Genomic DNA, 21,947 nt, shown 5'->3' with positions numbered 1-21,947 from the left:
CTACTCACGTTGTGTGTGAGAGAGATAGAATTGAGGAGTTGCATTTATGCACAACGCAATTTAAGATAAAGAATCCGTTTATCGTTTCCTAGATCACATTTTCGACCTTGTTCGAATTTTACATTAATTTACATAGTTATTATTAACATATTTAAATCCCAGAAAAATAATCAGATATCTTTTGATAGTGCAAAATACTTTTGTTTGATGGTCAGTTTCATTCTGGATCTGCGCGCGTTTGTATCGCTCGTTTGTATCGGCTCGTTTCAAGACACGGATATATTTTTTAAAGTTCTGACCACGTGACATGAGGCTAAAGCTATACTTATTCTCGAGCAAAAGCTTTATAAACTTTCAAGAGGTTTTTGCATTGTTAAGAGCTTCACGCGCAGCTGGCTAATAGAAGGTCAAAATGCACCGAGGTCAACAAATTAGCAGCGGGAGTAGTCGCAAGCAACTGTGGTCCGCCTAAAACTAATGGTTGGGGGACACAGGTAAGTCCATGATTTACAGGGCTGCCTCACATTTGTGGCTTACAGGCTATAGATACATGATTATTATCATCCATGACCCCCGTTATAAGGTTGTCTTTTCTAACGGGTGACAAGCTTGTATCTGGTAAGTTACTTGTCCGCTGGGAGCAAAGGTAGAAAGTCAGGTACTCATGACAGACAGCTTTAAGGATGTAGAGGTGTCGGTTTGCGTCACGTTTTGGGGGCTACGTAAACCTTCCTCACCAAGAGACTTACTGTGCGATTTAATAAGATAATAGTATGTAAATAAGCAGCAATCTCGTTTCACGAGCAGTCGCTTTCTTTATTAATAAGGTAAATTGTCTTCAAAGCAAACAAGCAAAAAATAATTAATAATACGAAAGAGGCAATATTTACTCAAAATTATAGCATTATTGAATCATGACAGTTGGTATCGACTTCAACCACGAAATGCCAACAGTTTGATAAGCAGCAGCAGTCACTAAGCTCTGAAATATGTGCCCAAAGATTTTCAGTTTTTTAGCTGATGAAATGATAAGTATAGACGTCGTTGTATCTTTCAGTGAATCTGAGTTAACTTAGAGTTTTGAAACACTTAAAAAATGAGAGTGAACTAAAAAAAATTAGTATATTATGGATATGCCTTAAATGTTTTATTGACTCAACTTGCATATAGGTGTTCTTCGTCGATGTCGATGATGAGAGAGGAGGCCCAGAGGTCGAGCTTACAACCACCATATGCGCCTAGTCTTCTCCAAGATGCCGACGTTCTGATGGCGAAGCAGCACAAAGGTTTTGTACATTCGAAATCTTCTATATGTGTTAAATAATTATATATATTTATTATATTATTATTAGGCCTGTAAAACCGTTCCTGGTTGTTTTCCTGTGCTCCTGTGTGACAAGTTAGAAATGCTTTCTTGGTAATAGAGGCGTTTGATGCCGGGCGTGTCACGTTGTTGAGCCGTGAGATTCTGCGTCAACAACGCCGGGATAATGGCGGAGACAAGTGGAGAAGTGTGCGGTTAATCGGTATGTACATCGTGAGCATTTTCGCCGTCCATCACGTTCATGGAAACTTCGTAGTGGTAGCCAAAAAGGGGGAACATTCAACCAAGTCTGCAGACGCTTCGGTATGATCTTTTAGTAAGTAAAACTGCCCGTAAAGAAATCCAAAATGGGCATACCTACGGAATAAGAGAAGATTCAGATTAAGGAAATAATATCTCAGTACGACATCATATCGATGGACTGCTGGCGATCAGCTGCGAAATTGTAGCTGTCAGATAGGGAGAAGCAAATTTGACGGTCAACATTTAATGTGGCGTTTACTCTGCCAAAAACGTTTGTAATTATTCCTTTTATTTCTGTATTGGTGGTCAATTTACAACCTCCACAGATAGTTAATGTTCTTACTGTGAAGAGTGTCTTGCTATTACTTCACACGGCTCAAGGGCCGAAATCAAGTCAAGTTCATCCCTCATGTTCAGCTGTGCAAAGTATCAGAAACACAAAGGAAAAGCGCTGTAGTATTCATGACACTTAACTCCATTTCAAAAATAGGGTTCACACATCGGGCAGTCTGCCTAGCTCTGGAGCACATGCGCCGTGACCGCGGAGTCGTGGTGGAGTTCTCATAACGTGCATTCTGCAGGTGAGTTCGTCTAATTCCTAAGCAAAATTAAAACTCTCGAATTACAGTTTCTCTTTTTCTTTTACCCACTTTTTACCTCTTACTGTTTTTGTGTTGCCCTCACTAGTTAGCCTTGTCATTGAAATCCAAAATTATAATAATGCTGTCGCACGAAACGTTCTAATTCAACTGCCTAAGTAGAAGACTTATTTGTGGGTTACCTCCATTGTTCTCGAGCTTTTTATAAATCCGGTTACAACATTCGATAATAATCATACAATAGACATTCTTCTTACGACTGGCTAATTTTAAAATTTTATTAGCCCCTCAAAGAGTCAAGCACATTAAGGCGCTCTATATACCGAACGAGAAAGTCGTGGAAAAAAAGACATGATTAAATTACATATGTGGACAAAGTTGTTATAGACAAATAATTTCCTTAAAACCCCACATGGAAGAAGGCCTCTTATCAATAATTGAGTTTTCCTTTCGATCAGAGTAAAAAGCAAAATTACAGTAATGATCTTGAAGCTCTGAAAGTGTTGCCACCGTCCACAAACTCACCCCCGAAGTGTGGGTGCGTTTGCTGAAGCTCTATACCGATATCCATTTGTCCCCAGGCTACACTGCATCTAAAAACTTGCTGCTGATTGTTCACCACCAGCTGGGCGGTAATCAGCCACATGAACTTGAACACTATAGCTACAACATACACATCTTTCTCAATCTATAGTTTAAGTAGTAAAAGCTGTAATTATACATTTATGGTATATCTTGCGATATTATATTCATACTCACTGCGAACTTGTGTCAGATACAATTGACTCATAAACAATACCAACTCCTTATGACAACTCTCAATCCGACTCAAAACTGGTGGAGGCAAAGTGGGAAACATAAAGAGTTTAATTATACTCATATGCTAGATGACGCCAAGAAAGCATTTCGCAAGCAGATTATATATTGTTATACTTTTGTAACAACAGATCACAATGATTACGATTACTACTTTGTAGATGAATCCCTGACCATAAAGACCTATGGTGTACGGGTGCTGCCTGTGTCCTGGACGACCTCCAAACGGAATGGTAGACTTGAAGCGTTGGTGACCTGGACACAGACACCCATTGCGGAGATTTTACAAAAGCAAGGCTTTGGGTAAGTCAAGTTCTCTCAGTCATGTACTACTGCAGAGACACTGAATCTCTATTCAGCATGTGTGACAATCAATGCTTACTCTGCGTGACTACAAAAATGTTACACAAACTAGTTATTAGAGGACATAGGTTTCAATTCACACATCAATTTACACGACGTCGTAATGTCTGCTTTGTTACGAATTCCCAGGTGTAGCAGGGATCATGAAACTAATACAAGATCCAATAACAGCGGAGCCATCTTGAGGTGTCCCTTGAAAGGGGCGCGTTACCGCCGAAGACAGGTTGTAGACCGTGATGGTTTTCTGAGCCTCTGGTGGTGAACGTACGTGAGGAACTTGCTAGGTCCCACGTTTACCGACAGACGTTTAATACCGTGAAGAACTCTCTGTAAGAAGTCGAAGAGAGAGTTGTACTTTTGTGTCAAATGCAGATTGAAATCTTTCAGTCAAGTTTGTTTTATTTATTTCCATATATACTGACATACCAAAAATGCTCTGCAGCATGCATACATAGTTTATATATAAAAATATATTTATTGCTATTCAGAATGCTATACCTATAAGCTGTGATTTTGTTTGTTTTCGTAACAAGAAACTTTACAAAATATGGTGTATTTGATGTTTAAATGATTTCTCTTATAAATACATTCTGATCGACTATTAAATTCCCATTATTTTTACTGTGATTCATTATTTTACAAGTGCCTTGCATTCCACATCATACAAAAATGAAAAAAATACATATTATGGAATGAAAATGTTGACTCGTATCTGCATGATAATGTGCGATTAACGAAATGCATGATACTGTTCAAAGACCAAGACTTTAGCATGTCACTTTTATGGAGTCCAATTATGAGCCTGACAGAGGGTTTATTTGAGCTTTTTGAATGTAAATACCATATTCATCTTATGGTGTAGGATTTGACCGAAGTATTAAAATTAAATAGTAACATTAGTAACAGCTTTGGTATCTTTATTTCATGCCTGTGTAACTAGGCACAGAACAAATTTATAGTTAAGAGGCTGAGTTTAAAAATTTTTTTAAAAAATTTAATTAAAGGTATTGTGATCACAAAATTTTAAAAGACTGCTCTCTTAGATAGACTGATATCAACCTTCATTCTCATTTGTTCATAAGAGAGAGAGAAAGAGAAATGAAGGCAACACATGAAGCTAGTCTTTGAGCCCAATCTGTCTCTTAAACTTTCACCCTTTGTGAACCCCTGTGTGCATGTGATCTGGAATTTGTACACTAAGCTACAGTTATTAAGATACTTCATTTAAAATCCTTTTGCGAACTACCTGAAAAAAAAATTATATATATAAATATATATATAAATTATAATATGGCACACATTCCTGTGAGGGAAAAGCAAAAGACAAAAAAATATTGTAACAAGCTAGCTAGTGCACTAGCTATCATTTATCATTCTGTCAACTATTGATCAATATTACCAATACCTACACAGTTTTTTTTCTATAAGCACCAATATCACTGTGCTTAAATACATGTATTCATACATTGTGTCGCAAAAAAGTACAAAAACTAAAAAAAAAAATCTAATGCAAATTCATATACTGTCTAATCCTCTAAAAGAAAAGTGTAATCATCTAGAAATGAGTGTAAAACATCAAAGAAGCCCTGAATCATGAAAAAAATTTACCAACTACGGCTCTGAAATTACTTGACGATTTTGTTATTGATAATAAAAATTTTAAGAGTCGATCTGAATTTCATAATCATAAGTCATCTTGTAATAAAGCAGACATAAAAGCTTATATTTTAATTGCATATTATAACTATCATTGATAGTTATGCATAAAAATATAAATTAGTAAATAAAGCGCTTTTCATCGAAATGAAAACATTTCAAAGTCTGCAAATCCCAAACTATTTAAAGTGGAAGTCTGAAAATCTCTTTTACACATTATGGATGGTAAACACTGTATAAGTAAAGACACATATACACATACTCACACACATGTTACACCCAAGCCACTAGTCTTTGTGAAGCTGGAGACAAATACATATCCACATGCACATTTCTCAGCAACATGTTGTAAATTGAACTTCCCCACATGCACATGTTTTCATGATTAAGCACATTTTCAGGTGAGTAAGGGGCTTCACCAATGAAAGCAACACTAAGAGTTCTCATTCTTGCTCAATAATTTTTACATTTATAACCGATCTGAACTATTTTCTGCTAAATTATCTCCAACTGAGAAAAAGCATGATCACAATAAATCAGATTGAATACAATATTAAAAAACTGGGGTATTATATAAAATGTCTCTAAAAATAAAATAGCCTCTTGTCTTGGGCACCTTTTAGTTTCACTTTCTCCTTCTAAATAGTACTTTTAATACTTCCTAGAATAAGTTTTATTGTGTAAAGATTACACACACACAAAGAGTCCTAACAATTACATACTTTTTTTCCCGATTTGTACAGCGTCAACCTTAGTGTCAACCATTAATTATAATATATTAGTTTTTTTTATACAATATTTTGCCCGTGCTGCCTCACAACTTTATTAGATCTACTTCCACATGCAAACCATGATATAGCTCTACTATCTGTATACACTATGGATTAAAAAGTGATATCCAGGACTCTTTGTAAAGTGCCTTTGACAGCAGTCTGGATAAAACAGCAATCTCAAAGCATGCCTGATAAAACTCCATACAGTATTAATTTACATGAACTCTTTGTATTATTATTTTTTCACTCTGTGATACTTTCCTCACTGTCTGACTCAAAATTGTGCTGCTTTCCCTTTGCTGGTTTTAAAAATATTTGTCAGTGTCAGTGTCACTGCTGGAATGCTGAGATGCAGACCCATGTTCTGCAACAGGATATCAGAACTGGAATAGAGCACTCCATATGCCCCTCATCTTACTCGCATGGGCTTAGCCCGTTTTCATTATCACTGAGCTGACCCACATTCTTTTTATTGGTGTCAAATGTCTTCATCTGTGGGTCAACATTTTTTTCAGAGACAGTCACCTTCTCGTATCAGAATCACTAGTTTCACTAGTTCCTTGATGCGTCGCTTCTCCTTTGACACGATGTCCTTTTAGTTCCTGTCACCAAAGAAAAAATGAAATAGTTTCCATCTTGTGCACAAAGAGCAAATCATTTTTTCAATTGCAAAAAAATGCTTTTCACTTAATAATAGCATGTTTCATATGCTCAATGACGAAAACTAAGCACAGGATCTTACACCGTGTGAATTTAGTGCTTTATCTAGCTAATAAATGGATCTTACTCAGTGTGAGTTTAGTGTTTCATCTAGCTAATAGAAGCAAATAGTATTTAGAGTGCTAAAGGTAACAAATAAGAGACATCATGACCACCTGAAGCAATAGCAAGGTTCAACAATCTATGACAAAATAATTTTGATTATTTCAAAAGTAACAAAAATGTCTGCTTTCAATGTTTAAGAGGAATTGCTGAAGATACTTTTCCGCATTATGAATTAAAAACAGTATTTAAAGTACTACAATAGTGTGGCCTGTGGCACTCATTCATATTTGGGGAAAGGCATAAGAGTAAGTAATCAATTCTATCGTGATTAGTGTGCACATTTGCACTACCAATGAAAATGTGCTGTTGGGTGGAATTTTTTATGACTTCACTAGCTAGTTACGCCATGAAATTTGGTTATCAAAAAAAAAAAAAAAAGAAAAAATACAAATAAAAACCCATAACATATATAGCTTTATAAGTCATTAAAAATGTTTCAGATTTAAATCTTATTCTGTGCCTTAGTAATAGAGAATGAAAACTAAAATATGCAAAATTTCTAAAAATGTTTTAGTCATGAACTCTGTTTTATAACACTCTGAGGTTACTATTTATCCCTGAATGTCTGACAACCCAAAGTGAAAATAAGATCCACAAGTTATCAGTTCTATGAAACATACAAAATGATGTCCTGGTTTGCTCTCCTTTTTGCTTGTGGTTTCAGATGAGCTCTCAGAGTCAGACTCTTCATCAGAACTGTCTTCTGATCCAGTTTCTAAGGGATCATAGTTGTAACGGTTTGTTCTGTAAACACATCAATAGCCAAATACAGATCCTACAAACTTCATACAAACTGTTTGATAAATGTAACTGTACAATCAATTAAAATTTAAAGACTAATGTTACTACAACATTGGATAAAGGGAGAAGATTCATCTTATTTAACTGACTAACAATAGTAATGTTATATTTTGTTATTCCACAACCAACATTTACCGTTTGTACCACATGATGTCTGGCATTTCTTAAATCTCAGCAAGATTATTCTAAATGTCTAACAGTCTTTTACACCTCAGGAGAAATGGTTCCCAGTCACTTAATCCCCAGACACTTCATCCCCGACACTTCATCCCCTAGACTTTTAATCCCCAGACACTTCATCCCCAGACACTTAATCCCTAAACTAAATCCTTAACCATAAAAATTATGAAGTCAGCGAAAAATTAATTGAAATTCAAATTCAAATCATGCTTTTAACTTCACGTCATTTGACATCTACAACATTAGTTAAAGTTCATATAAGCTAGTAAATTTAATGTTCTTCAACAATATGATATGAAAATTGTTCTTGAGTGTTGGGATGAAGTGTCGGGATTAAGTGTCTGGGGATGAAGTGTCTGGGATTAAAAGTCTAGGGGATGAAGTGTCGGGGATGAAGTGTCTGGGGATTAAGTGACTGGACACCAGGAGAAATGCAACTGTAATAGTAAAAAGGGTCACTTGAACCTCACAATATCCCAGTCATCAGGCAAGCACATTGTGCTGTACGCATAAACAAATCACAGTAATTTATCATGATCACAGATAATTATATCAATAATAAAAAACAATGCTAAGAGTTTCACTGCAAGATGCTAGTAAAGAGTGATAACTAAAGAAATACATTCTGGAAAAATAAGCAAGAAACAAGAGTTAGTAAGTGTTAGTAAGATGAGAAGAATGTTGACAGCAGCATAAGCTGATCAGCTCACTCTTCACTGAGATCAATGATGTGAAGATGAGTGAATGAAGTAAACAAGAGTGAAAAATAGATCATGTCAGTTTGCCCTATTGGTAGGTGAAAAACGGTAAATTAAATATCACCGCATAAAAAGGGACATTAGCATCTACTGGCACAAGTTTTTCAAAATTAATGCAAACACACTTCTGATCTACTTAATAAGCAAAACCAAAATACTTTGAAGAGACAAATAGCAAACATATCAATAAGTAGGGCTGTGAAACATCTACAATGCAGGCAAATTAAATTCTGCAAAGAAAATTAATAAACATATCTTACCCTTTCATAAAATCATTGATTAGTTTCCGTGGCTTAAGCTGAGATATCTCAGATGATTTACAGGTTGTCGAAGAAATGGCATTCCACATCTTGTCCCTCTTTGGCATGTGAAACACCTTCTTTCTCTTCTCTTCGATGCGAGCTGAATGCCGTTTGATATTCTATCAATAAATAAACAAAATGCAACGAATATCATTATTTACAACTTCCACAGTTTGCTTCTGCTTAAAAAATACTACTAAGATGCAGTAAAAACAAAAGTTACATTGTTGTTTAGAGCAAGTGATTTAGTTAATTTGTTGCTCAAAAGAAAAAAAACAAAGCACGACCTGCAACTCTTTGTGTAAAATCTCTTGTGATGGATAATAGGAATTTAAACCAAAGGCAATTTTCATTTTTTTTTCTAAAACAAGCCTCTATATATTTTAAGGATGCTAAAATAAAAGTTCAAAGTTTTGAATACATCTCATAGAAAAAGCAATACCAAATTCATGTAAAACTTGTCATATTATTTAAGATCATTAAAAAAATTAAACTGTTTCATATCTCTTGAGTTCAGTCAAATCCAAAAACTAAAACCTCAAGAACATGCAGGCCTTCCTGACCATGAGTGTGTATGTGCAGACTGATATACATCTGTACACATTATATTCATGTGCACACACACTCTGATATATGCATCTGTATACACTATGGATTAAAGTGATATATTAAGGATGCCTTGCACTTCCACAGGTTTTTTTATATGCTCACATTATCCTCTGCACATCAATGGAGTAAGTTTATAACGATGGATTTCATAGTTAATCTTAAAATCAGCAAATCTTGAGAAATGCATCCCATATCGAGGATCCTTACTATTCCTGATCATATACTGGAATGTGAGTTCTCACTCTTGTAATATGGCCACAGATATGTCATACCTGTATGCAGAATGAATTTATCCGATGTGCCATACACTTGATCTACTCCGCAGATCATGATGTGTAAGCCTTAAGTGGCCTAATGCTATGCACCAACTTTACCTTGTTGCTGTGTACATATATATATATCAAGAACTCTATTCCCTGTAGTCAACACATTTATGTACTCATCTGTATACTGTTAGTATGAGCATTTGTATATCTTGTCTGCTGCCAATGCAGATCAATAAAGTTGTATTGTTTGAAGCTTTGTGACATCTTGCCTGCTTTATTAAAAAATATAGAAACCTATATAAGCAGGCATGTCTACATGGGGTATAAACTATTAGCATTCATTTGTCCGAGATACAATTTTACATTGGGTCAAAAGGAAAACACTTTGTACCTGTCTGGAGCTTGACTTGGGAGTAGTTTGAGATTTTTTACATTCATCGTCTTCTTCTGATGATGATGATATTCTACTGCGTTTACCTATACACTTTCTTTTATTTACAGTTTCATTTTCAGTCTCGTTTTCCATCTCCAAGCTGCCTTTGTCTCCTAATACTTGTGGTTGAAAAAATAATGCTACTGCACTTCGTCGATTGTGTACATAACACCTCTATCGACTAAAACCTTTATTCGTTGTAAATTACTGATCTAAAGTTACTGATTACATACTTCACCTTGGTTACTTTCGGTATTACCAAGAATTTACACGTTAGTTTGACGAGGTAAAAAGGTTTTTATTTGAAATTCGCACGTTTATCAGCTTTTGTAGTCTGTAGTCTCTCTCCGTTACTAAGAAATATTTGTCAAAAGATCTTAAGTAAATACGTGAGAAATATCCCTTGATATTTCAATGATTTTCTTATGATATACTGCAGGGCAAGAACCCTTCCGGATTCCACAATTTAATATTTGCAGCATTGTACTGGATCCCGACAACTACGTAGTACCCTCGGCTGTTGTGGGACATCACTCTTGGCAAGCAACGCAAGAGCGGTCTCCCTTAGATTTCAGTATTTTTAGCCTTACCCTTGTGATTCCTAACATTCGGTATTTATTTATTATTCTTTGATTATTAATTGCAGAGCGAGAAAACTCGTGACATGAATCTAAGCGGTAAACGTGTTTTTTTGACTGGTGGTGCAAGAGGCATCGGCCGAGGAATTTCTGAAGCTTTACTTTCTAAAGGTGCAATGGTAAGTTGGGAAGAGGATGGATTTGATTTTTCTTCTTTTTTTTTTTTGTGTGTGTGGGGCAAAGTTTATACACGTACCAAGTACTCAGAGGGATTCCATAACATTCGCTTGGAAACTGAAAAACATACTCTTAAATGAGTCTATACCCAATACTTAACCAAAACCAGAACCTGAATACAAGTTCTAACCCAACAGCTAATCCTTACCTTAACCCTTGTTCCAGCCCATTTTTTCCAGTTTGTAAAAATACTGTCATGACATCATGCAATCTCCTAAAATAAAGGTTACCCATCTGTGGTCTGTATATATTTTACATTTAATAATCATGATTAAAAAAAAAAGTGAAGGTTTTATTAGGTACATAAAATAATAATATTAATAAAGCTGCTTATTCAAAGAGCACCATAACTTGCCATTGATGGTGGTCTCTAGATGTCTACATACAAGTAGGGACAAACACCAAGAAGAGCTCCACACAAATCTGTAATTTTTGATGTTTTGACAGGTAATGTTTTGTGACATAAATCCAGGGACAGGTAAACAGACAGAGGAAGAACTTCAAAAGCAGTACAGTTCAGACAGTGTTAGTTTCATAAAAGCCGATGTGGCCGATTCTCAGCAACTGAAAGGTACTCATTGGTGGTCTTTATGAAATGTTATTCAGTGTAACTCACTGAAACTGAGCAAAAGATGTTTCATTAATTCATTATTCAAAGTTGTTTTTGAAATTGCATCATAAATTAAAGGATTGTGGCATTTATAAGAATCAGAGTTTTGTTAATCATACATAGTGTCAATGCAATGAAGTCTTTATCGTGATGCTTGTATATTTTGTTTTACAGCAGCATTTGAGGCAGCAGTAACGAAATTTGGAGCAGTGGATATTCACATTAACAATGCAGGGATACTTGATGAGCGAATATGGGAGAGAATGTTTGCAGTGAATGCTGTAAGGTCTTTTCTTTCCCTCACTCATTGTTCTTCCACAAATAATCTTATTTAACTGTCATTAAAAGAAAACAGACAAACCTTTGTACTGATGCTCACTTTCAAGCACCATTGTCTAAAGTAAAACAGACATAGCAATTACATAAAGATGAGGAAGTAGAAATATGAACAAGTTATCTCTATTTATATTATCATTATCTTTTTCTTTTTCTCTTTTGTCTCGTTCACACAGAATAAGATAATTTGAGGTCTAAGGGAAACTTTTACAGCTCATTAAGCAAACTGTGTACTTTAACAAAACCCATAGAAAAAGAAGTTCATCTTTCAGATCGGCACCATCCGTGGATGTCAAATAGCCCTGGAACATATGCGGCGCGACAAAGGAGGACATGGCGGTGTCATCATGAATGTGGTATCTATGGGAGGTGAGGGAGAGTTACATATTATTATCTCCCCTGCTAACTTTGCCTGTCTGCACTTTTTCATCTCAGCATGAGCACCATCCCTACCCTCAGATCTATTGCTACCTGTCCATGTCCATTGCTTTTGCTGTCCTTTCTTTAGTGGTTGTGGGTGCAAGCACTAAGCTTATTTCTCACCTCTCTCCTTCCATCTTCTTTCATATTTAAAAATAATTCTCTTGCCTGCTTTGTTAATAATTCCAGGTAATTCTTAGTTCACTTACAAGTGTGATTTTTTCAGGACTGGGTTCATCTTACTGGTTTCCTGCATACACTGCCTCCAAACATGCTGTCATTGGATTTGTCAACAGCTGGGCTGTATGTTCTGCTGTTTAACAGAAGGCTTTCTACCCTTCTTTTCTCTTTCTTCCTCGTTCCTATTTTCACTTCACCTTCTTCCTATTTCTGTGCATTAGTAAGTGTCTGTAAACCAGAGTGCACTAGAAGCAGGAGCAGGGTTAGCCTAGAGTTTGATTGGGTATTTTTGGATTGAAAGTCTAGAGTAAGTGTAAAAATTACAACCTTATTGAACCTTGAATTTTCTGGACTGGAGGAATGGTTGACCTTACAAATTTATCTTTTAATGATATCAGGTGCTAAATAAAGGAAGCAGAAAAATCCCCAATATGTATGGATACACTGGGGCAACATCCTTGTTTACTGGTAAAGCATGACTATTTGGGCATATATGTCTACACATGCATGCATGAGATGTAAGCCTACCACACAGTTTGTTGTTTGCCACAGGAAAGTCCTTATCAGCCCCAGCATGGTGTTAGATGGGGTTGTGTCTGCCCAGTGTCTGTTGATACCGAGATGCTGAACATGGAAGAAAACCAGATCTATGACTTGAGCGAAAACCAGAAGCATACAGCAACTCATAAAGTGCAGTAAGTACTACTTTCATTTGTTCATCAAGGCCAAATTAGCAAAGCAACAAATATTAATGCTGTAGTCTTTGTTGACAAAATTTACTGAATTTATCTTTTTCCCAGATGCTTGAATAAAAGCATTTAAAACATCATAAAGTTAACCTCCACAAGATATTGGAATGTGAAAAGCTGCATGTTTAATTTCATATGAGTAGCATCATACTTCTTGCTGTTCCCATTGGTTTGCATCCATAAAATTACAGTAACAGATTTTATTCTCCCAGCAGGCAGGTTAAACATGCTTGCAAGAGTGTGCTTTTAAATGTCAGTTAAGCTGGTCAGCAAAGTGATTTAAAAAAATAATAACTGAAAAAAAACGTGGTCATAGTAAATGGTATTTTTTTTTTTATCATAAAACATATAGGATAAGCGATGTCGTCGACGTTTTTATGAAGCTGGTCCAGGACGAAAATAGCAATGGTGCCTTGATGGAGGTCTCCAGAGAAAACAACGGAGTTTACTGCCGGCGACAGCTTGTCTACATGAACAACGTGTCACCACCTTGCTTCATGGATAATCTTCCGTTTCCGGGTCAAACTTGAAACATGCCAGCTCCAATTTTCAAGCAGAATAGTGAAGAGGACGAACATAAGTGCGGACTGCCTTTGTTTGTAAAAAGACCAGTAGAAAGGAACAGCGACAACTCCACATCACCTTGTCTCCCTTTGTTGATGATAGTAAGGCGTGTACTGTTTTTGAGCCTGTAGTACAGGGGTGGGCAATTAATTTTCCCAAGGGGCCGCATGAGAAATTGGGATGGTTTTAGAGGGCCGGACTAATATAGTTAACTCAGTTTTACCCAATACTGTATATATATAGTATACATACTGGCGGGCGGGCCAGCGGGCGGGCCGGTCAGAGACAGGAGGCGGGCCGGATCCGGCCCGCGGGCCGGCCTTTGCCCAGGTCTGCTGTAGTACCTATGTCGCTGACCATGCGCTTTGGTGTGCGTGCTTGTCTGCAAGATATTCATTTATGCCTGTCTTTTTACTCGTGGGTTTTGGAACATTGTAATATCCACGTTGCCTTTATTTTAAAATGGCAAACAATATCATGAAAGTCTGCATTCTGGTTTATAAGAGAAACCTGTTTCAGCTGTAAAACATTCGTTTATTTCATTCGTTTGCTTTATTTTGTGAACATTTTTTCATTTAAACAAGACTTTCAAGCAAACAAATTTTCGAAATCGGTTGGAGAAATATCACGGAAAGGTAAAAGCATGCCCCGCATTTTCAGTGAGTCTTAGGCTTTAAAGTTGTCAGACTGTCGCTATCATTTTTCTTTCTTCAGTCTTTGTCGAGGAGAAATAAACATTGTATTTGTTGTATAAATGGGACCTGGTGTTCCGCTTTTGTCTTACCGTACATTAAAAAAGCTTCGAGCAGTAAGTTACCACGAGGCTGCACTGTGACACCGTCTGTGACCCCGTAAACAGCTAGTATACGCCACTTTAAGGCGCTAGATGGATGCTTATATTAGCAATTAAAATGCTAGCGGTGTACTATGCAGCTGGCTCCTGTGGCAAAAGTTCCGTTGTGAACAGATATTCTAACGCACGCAGCTTCCAAGACTTCTACATAATGTTGTCATTATTCAGCAAAGAATGATGCTTTCTTTTATTGACTTCTCGCTGGAAGGACTTTCCAGGCCTAGGAAATTCTGTTGTTGTGTGTATCACGCCCGCGTTTTGTGTAGTGTGTAGTGCAATCATTGCAACACCACGGACAAGGATGTGGCCACTCCTACAACTTCCCACGCTAACAAAGACGTGAATAGGCTTCTTATGGCCTTGATCTTGTTTACTAAAAATAGCCTTGTTTCTGGGAGAGTTTTCCTAAACAGCATTCGAGAACTGTTGTCACTACAACAGCGAGTAATGCTGCTTGTTGTAAAAGGCACAGAACTTTGAGGTCGTGACCTTCCAGATGGTACGCATCGTCGAAACCTAAGAAAAAAGATTCGTATACATACTCGAAGTTTAAAAAGACTGAAACTGCTTCTGGAATATTTATGACAACACACACACACTTTCTCTCTTCGAAGTGTAACAATGGTGTACGAAACGTTAGTCACAGAAACTTGAGTGTTTGTCTTGTCATATATATATAAAAACTATCAACATTTTACTGCCATTAATATATCATCTATTAAGGCTTATGCAAACAATAAATGCGATTTTCTTTGACTAGAAAGTCAAAAAGATGCTAGAAGCTAAAGATCGAGTAAATTAGTCCAGTTTCCTAGCCCTCGGAAAGGCCACCTTTATGGTCAAAACGATTTTGTAAGACTTGCACCAGGACCGGCGCTAGGGGTGATGCGTAACTTTGGGCAAAGAGAATTGCTGGACCTCTTGAACCCGGCACAAAACACACAGGATGTCAATAAAAAATACGGACTGTCTCATCCCGACGTTGCACTTGTTAGCGGAGGGCCCCCATCAGGCGCGAGGCCTTGGTCGGTCTTCCGCCACCCTCTAGCGCCGGCTGTACTTTTGCCATTAGAAGAAAAAAATGTGTCATTACAATTCTGCCATTCTTCATTCAAACAGTTGTGTCAACGACTGAAAAAAGAGTTTGTCTACTAGTGTTACTAATAGACTACAGCCTGAAGTTAAATCACGTTTGCCATTGATGAAAAACATTTCTTCGTCTTTTTGTCTTGTTCTTTCTTTTGGTCGCATCTTGTTCGACATCAACAACTTCTTTTCTTTCAGTACAGCAGGTACGACCTGCTCTAGATTCACTCTAGATTCACTCCCCCTTTAGCGATAATCCTGTATTTCTTGGGCTCGTGTATAACAGGCAGACACTTCTGAAAGTGCCTGCATTTCTACGAGATGAAAGCAAATTCTCACGAAAGAGTTGCATCCATCAGGCTGCCGACTCTGTGTACCTGCATGCCAGATCAACATACTGAGGCTGTCCTTCGTTGCTTGTGCCTTGCGGCTTTTGAAGGCTACTGTGAGCGAATGAATGTAAGTCTGAACCATGATTGTATAAGTCACTTTGGTGGAGTGGATATGAATGTGTTGTGGAATTGTTTTGTTCATGTGCTTCCATGCAGAGCTCCATTTAATTGCCCTCTGGAATAAATAAAGCTGAATCTCATAGTGATGACGTGTGATGTCAAGTCTATTCCTTGAGAGGTAGTCATATTAATTGTTCTTGAGGAATATGAACTCAAATACTAATTGTGATACAAGAACGTATCACACCCATCTTCAACTGGGACTAGCTTGAAAAAAAAAAACCAGTGCTGATTGAATAACATCAAACGTCAGTGTTTCTTTCGACAACCATCAATTGCCAGGTGAAAAAATACTACACGATGGTTGCAACCGATACTGCTGCATTCTGGTCTGAAAGACAAAACCTCACGGTCAAGTTTTTAAATGGTCTCCAGTGAACTAGGTCTTAGATCACAAGTTGTGAAGCTGTGTACAGGGATTCGTGGACGACGACATCCAAAGAATTCTTCTTACATCGGCAGACTTTCTCTGTGACGACACCGCGAACAACAGCGATGGTGTACACCATCAGGTGCAGAACCGCCAAGGCGGCCATGGCGAGAACAAAGACCGCCAGGATGGAGGCATCACTCCAGTCCATTGGACGGTAGATGAAGTTGTCGCCGTTCATGTTTTTGCCGCCAGTCTCCGTGTAAATGACTGCAAAGACCAGGTAAGTGAGCAGGTACAGGATGGAGTAGACTGCATGAAGAAGGCGTATAGGTGTCGCTCGCACACACAAGTCCGTCAGAACGTAAATAGAATTGAAGAGATGCGTGACGAGACTTGGCAGAGTAAGCTCAGCTGAAAAAGAATGAATAGAAGTACAGATCAGTACAAGTGGCACAATACTAGCTGAGTTAAAAAATATTGTACCAATAGCAGTTGTTATTATATCTTTTTTTTCGTTAATCTCATTAAGCTCGCTTTGATTGCGGAGAAAGGTGTTATAGATATCAATTATATTATTATTATTAGAGAATGGCATCAGGCATATAATTGCTTGTGCACGATGTTGGAGCATAGATCAGCTTAGCTTTAGAACCGACATACCTAATGGCCCAAAGTTTTTTCTGTGTCCAAACATGACAGACCAATAGACGATGGACACAAACAAGCTGCACACGACAGATACTTCGTATGCCAACCAGAGCAACTGCATGAACCATGGCAATTCTTCTGCAAAAAGTCAGAAAGTAGTTGTCATAATTATGCCATTAATCAGTTTGAATGTCTATATTTAGTATTATCAACGTCATGAAAGAATTAAAGGTATTACACTTAACAGGATAAATGTGAACATTTGCATGAATACAAAAGCAATCAAAAAAAAAAAAGTCCAGAAAGCTGACTGATGTAGGAAAAGTAATATTAAAGAAAATAATACAAACAACATAATTAAACGAAAGAGAACTTAAAGGCAAAATAAAAAAAAAATTAAATATGCAATTACTATGAATCATCAGTAATAACGAACATTTGTTCGCTCGTGACCGCCTGTGTGTATGCGTAGGAGTGTGAGCTTGAGAGTGACCGACGCCCTTGATGTTGGTGACGAATGTAAAGGTGACACACCTACTTGTCTACTTGACTCTCTTAGTTACTGAATCACCCACAGGCTGCTATGTTACTATGCCTCATTTCAGTCTTTGGCTGGGTCAAGAGTTTAAATTTTTTATTTGTTAATCATACTTTGTGTTTCGTTCTGTTCTCTTTCTTTCTTTCGAAATTATTTGCTTTTCTTTCATTCCTTTCTCGTTGCTTTATGCTATCTTTGTTTCAGTTGTTTTTGCTATTTAAAGTGCTATTAATTTTTTCGTTCGTTTGTTTTCTGGCTCGTATGTTCGTCTGCTTCACCAATCGTCAGTGCTTCATCCAAAGAGCAGCCATTTAGCCACTTACAGCAATCACGAAATCATACAATAAGCAAATAATGTGATACCTGATCTTTAACCGTAGACAATGTAACTGCTATTCCAGATCATCACTTGTGACTTTATCAGAAAACATCTGAAGTAGTACTCGTGGTCAAGAGCTGACCTTCTTCAGCAACCTATCGACCTTCCCGGCAGTTGTCGACGTGACGTAGTTAATTGACGATGTTAGAAGACGTAGCATACGTCACGGACTGAGTTTAGTGGGGCGGCCGCAGCCCCCAACTCTGACTATGTGCTGCAGTTTAGTTGGTGGTGGAGAGAGTTGATTGTGTCAAGCACGTGGTACTCACACAGCCAAACAAGTGGCGACTACAGCAGTCAAAGAAGAGTGGGGAGAGGCCGTTAGCGTGTCGCACGATTTTCAAGTAGTCCCTCTTGTGGAGAGAGAGAAGAAAACTGCTACGTCTAGCAAGTTTAACATTGTATGATCCATTGCTTTAATCATTTCCGACTCCCCGTCTCTCTTTCTCTCATTCTCTGTGTAGTGCTCAGTTTCTTTTACTTATGCCGAGGGCTAGATGTAATAAATCATAACTTTTGTTTATTCTGTTACCCTCGTAAATAAAGATATGTCTTTTTGTTATTTGTTGTCTCCTTCACCTTGTTTTACTTGATTCTTAAATATATATATATGTCAGAGGAAGGTAAAGAATTGTCAAAGTTGGTTACCTGCAGACGACTCTGTACAGTTTGAGTAGCATACAACTATGGCATCAAGAAGACAGCAGGCTGTCAGCCACAGGAAGGTCCAGTTGGTCAGGTAGATCAGCCATGTCCCCAGGTGAGGATTATTCGTGACGTCATACCACACGTCATACGTCATCCACCCCAAGTGGTACAACGCCCAGAAGATTCGCCAGACTAAATATATCTTTGGATGCAGCCACTGGAGGATCAAACACACGACACCGGCTCTTGTAAACAAACTTTTGAGCAACGAAAAATAATGAAAATTTTCGCAAAAGGTGGACAGCAGCGAAAAGACGAGAGTGCAATTTCATGAATGAAAATAAGAGTACGACACTTCATAAAATCTTGGAAACACTTATCTTCAAAGTGTATAATGGGGAATTGATGTCTCTAGAAGGTCATTTAGCCTTAATATCATGTCATCTAGCTTGCGAGGTCAAGAACGGGGAAAAAAGTGCTGTGGTAAGGGGTTGTACAAAGTGCATTGCTGGCTGCAGAGAGAGAGAGAGAGAAAGCAGAGAAAGAAGGCAAATAGAGGGATAAAGAGAAAGATGCTCTAGTAGTATAATATAATCTGTTGACATTTATAGCCGTGGAAAAGAACAAACAGATTTCACTATTACTTCCGTTTTTCTACCTCACATCATGCACCACACGCATGCACGCAAATAGAAACATGTACACACGCATATACACGTACAAAGAAGTACACCACTCATATTTATGGACAATTATTTACACAAACACTGACATACACATCAACGCCTGCACTCGCGCACGTGCAAGCACACACAATATATTTTATGCATGCACGTATATATTCTACAATTTGCTCACCTGGCTCGAGAAGAACACTTCCCGACTTTTGTGACTGGCTCCAAATTTCCGACATTTAAACTCAGATTTCAGCGAATAAATCATCGTGAATCGCTTCTCCTCTTCTTCTTCGTCTCCTGCCATCTCCCGCACGAAGTGTCTGATGAAATAAATTTGTTCGCTCACCCTCATCCCTGCAACCGGTCTTTGCAGAAAATAACACAGCCGAAAGGGGAGTCAGCTCCAACCTGCAGGCGTAGAAAGGACGCTACAACAATTAAGTGAGTGATGTAGGACACCAACAACCATCTGTGCTTGTAGACTGGGGTATCTGTGACGTCAGGGCGCTGAGTACCGGGGTATTGATTGGGTCACATCAGTACTTTGGCTGCCGTCCGCATCCTCCAGCAGCTTGCGATGCACCGTTAACAGCTGGCGGACGTTTGCTTTGTCGAACAACTGACTTCTCCCCGGGCGAGAACGATCGTTTTGTTTGTACACATAATATTTTATGTGACAGGCGTTTCTGCATGTATGACTAAACCCTTGTGTAATTCTAAGGTCCTGACTCTGGCGTGGTTTTCCACACACCATGACTCACATCCCTCGGTGGACTTTCTGTTCCTGCTGCTGTCACAGTAGTTGATTGTTGGGAAAAGGAACACACGAGATAGTTTGTGTAGTTATACTGGGATCTTTATCATACTCTCCTGAGGATTCACAAAGTTTGTTGTTATGTAATCGTGGAGAATTCTCTGACTTGTAAAAGAACTGACGGGGCAATCCTATATCCTGTATGGCTCAGATCACACCAAGGAGACCATGCAGTCAGGTCGACGAGGGTTATATAGCTTCAGCTTCCGCTCCTGCTATCACCTCGATAAGTTGTTTGTCACTGACCGCAGGAAATTGCAGTTGGTGATAAAGTACTTGTGCAGCGTCTGCCTGGCTCCCGGCATGCCCCGCGACTGCACGTGTAGGCGAGCCCCGCCCACCGCGGCGACGCACAGCTACGTGGTAAGTGTGAAGTGATTGTGAATGCACTTAATACATGTTGCACGGACCAGCACCATGGCCACCAGTGTCCGTGCACCGGCTGGTTTATTTATTCCTGCCAACCTTCGACCCTCCACTTTCAGTGTCAACCACGAGCTTTGGTCGCGGCTGGTGTTCGAGACTTCCGGTCGGGGTCTTGATTTTCCAGCAAGAAATTGTGAATAGGAAACTACTACACACTAATTCGCTTTTAAAAGGGAAAAAGAAAAGACTCATAGTCTAGGTGACATATGAGTCATAGCGGTTACTCAAAGTGTCTACTACTAGCACACCTCAATTATTTGATAATATATTATTTAATTGATTAATGAATAAATTATAATTTTATTTTATTTTGACAAAGCTCTATCAATGTTCTTCTCCTGCATATATTGATGATAAACAAGTGCGAACCATGAAATCACTTTGGATGAAGTAGAATATTTTTTCTAAATGCATGAAAATTAAGTACGATATCTACACAGAGAATGACTGTTTGAAAGTTATTATCGGCACACAGTTCAACCTCTGTTCGGCAGGTCGCACTGTGCAGCTGACGGCCAGTGAGTTCAGGTCAACAAAATTATCGCATGCTCCCACGTGTCAGGTGTCGGATGACTGCACACAGGCGGTGGTTCGGGTCAACGCACTCAGACACGAGGGTCAATGTCGGCGCACATCCTTCGGGCCGTTGCGCAATCGTTGCTGCGTTCTCTTAGAAGTGATCTTCAGAGTTGGCGACTCTGCGGCCACCAGTCGCTGGTCTAATTCGGGGCTAAGAATTCCCGGTCTGAGTCAGTGGTCCGGCAAGAAGAAAGAAGGAATGAGAAAAAGAAAAAACAAAGAAAAGTTGATGATAACGAGGGGGAAGACTAATTGGTGGACGAGCAGCCTACTAAATTAACATCATAACGATATTTCAGATGATAAAAGCCAAAGACTTTAAGAAAGCATGAGCATGCAAGGTACGAACATAGTGGGTTCGATACCTGTGAGGTAGCTAAGGAAAGGAAAGCTAATCGCAAGAAGAGTGTGGACTTCAAACCTCTCTGCTTAGCGACTAGTTGGCGGCCTGCACCTTACATGAAGCCATTCCTTTCTTGAAAGAGTGAATGGAATGACACTAAGATGTCGTAGCGATTAGTTTAGTAGTGTTTCCATGGACACACTCTTCTACTACTACTTTAGACTGCTCTCTCGTAAGTAGACAAATAAGAGAAAAGAAATTCTTGCTTTACACGTTCCAAAGTGGTTTTCTTGTCTTTGGGAATGACTCGACTACCGGATGTTGTTTTGTGGCACCAGGCTTGCTCCTCTTCCCCCTTGGCGTTGGGGGTAATTTCTCTCTTGTGACGCCAGCTCCATCTTTGGTCTGTCACGGCTTTTGGGGTCGTCCATCTATGGTTTTCCATTTGA

General features: G+C 38.5%; 2 protein-coding genes across 3 annotated transcripts in view; one reads left to right on the top strand and one right to left on the bottom strand.

The window, feature by feature from the left end:
• The window catches only part of LOC112553867 (protein rolling stone-like), a 36,468-nt gene extending 15,974 nt beyond the window's left edge, over positions 1-20,494 (bottom strand). The window contains exons 1-4 of one of the 2 annotated variants that reach the window (XM_025221339.1): positions 19,518-20,494; positions 18,660-18,876; positions 17,107-17,232; positions 14,230-16,857 (exon numbers count right to left, since the gene is read on the bottom strand). In XM_025221339.1, the coding sequence (XP_025077124.1) occupies positions 16,460-16,857; positions 17,107-17,232; positions 18,660-18,876; positions 19,518-19,688 (912 nt within the window). In that variant the 5' untranslated portion in view covers positions 19,689-20,494 and the 3' untranslated portion in view covers positions 14,230-16,459. Of the gene's footprint in view, positions 1-14,229; positions 16,858-17,106; positions 17,233-18,659; positions 18,877-19,517 lie in introns of those variants that run through there. The other variant, XM_025221340.1, reaches the window with a different exon arrangement.
• LOC112553869 (15-hydroxyprostaglandin dehydrogenase [NAD(+)]-like) lies at positions 10,499-16,156 on the top strand. The gene is made up of 7 exons (XM_025221342.1): positions 10,499-10,705; positions 11,211-11,334; positions 11,548-11,654; positions 11,982-12,078; positions 12,356-12,432; positions 12,862-13,004; positions 13,411-16,156. Exons 1-7 carry the CDS (start codon positions 10,613-10,615, stop codon positions 13,586-13,588), a joined length of 819 nt encoding a protein of 272 aa, XP_025077127.1. The 5' UTR covers positions 10,499-10,612; the 3' UTR covers positions 13,589-16,156.
• Positions 20,495-21,947: the final 1,453 nt, after the last annotated feature.

This window comes from Pomacea canaliculata, linkage group LG13, assembly GCF_003073045.1.
Source record: "Pomacea canaliculata isolate SZHN2017 linkage group LG13, ASM307304v1, whole genome shotgun sequence".
Lineage (NCBI taxonomy): Eukaryota > Metazoa > Mollusca > Gastropoda > Architaenioglossa > Ampullariidae > Pomacea > Pomacea canaliculata.
This window is presented reverse-complemented; position numbering and strand designations above follow the sequence as displayed.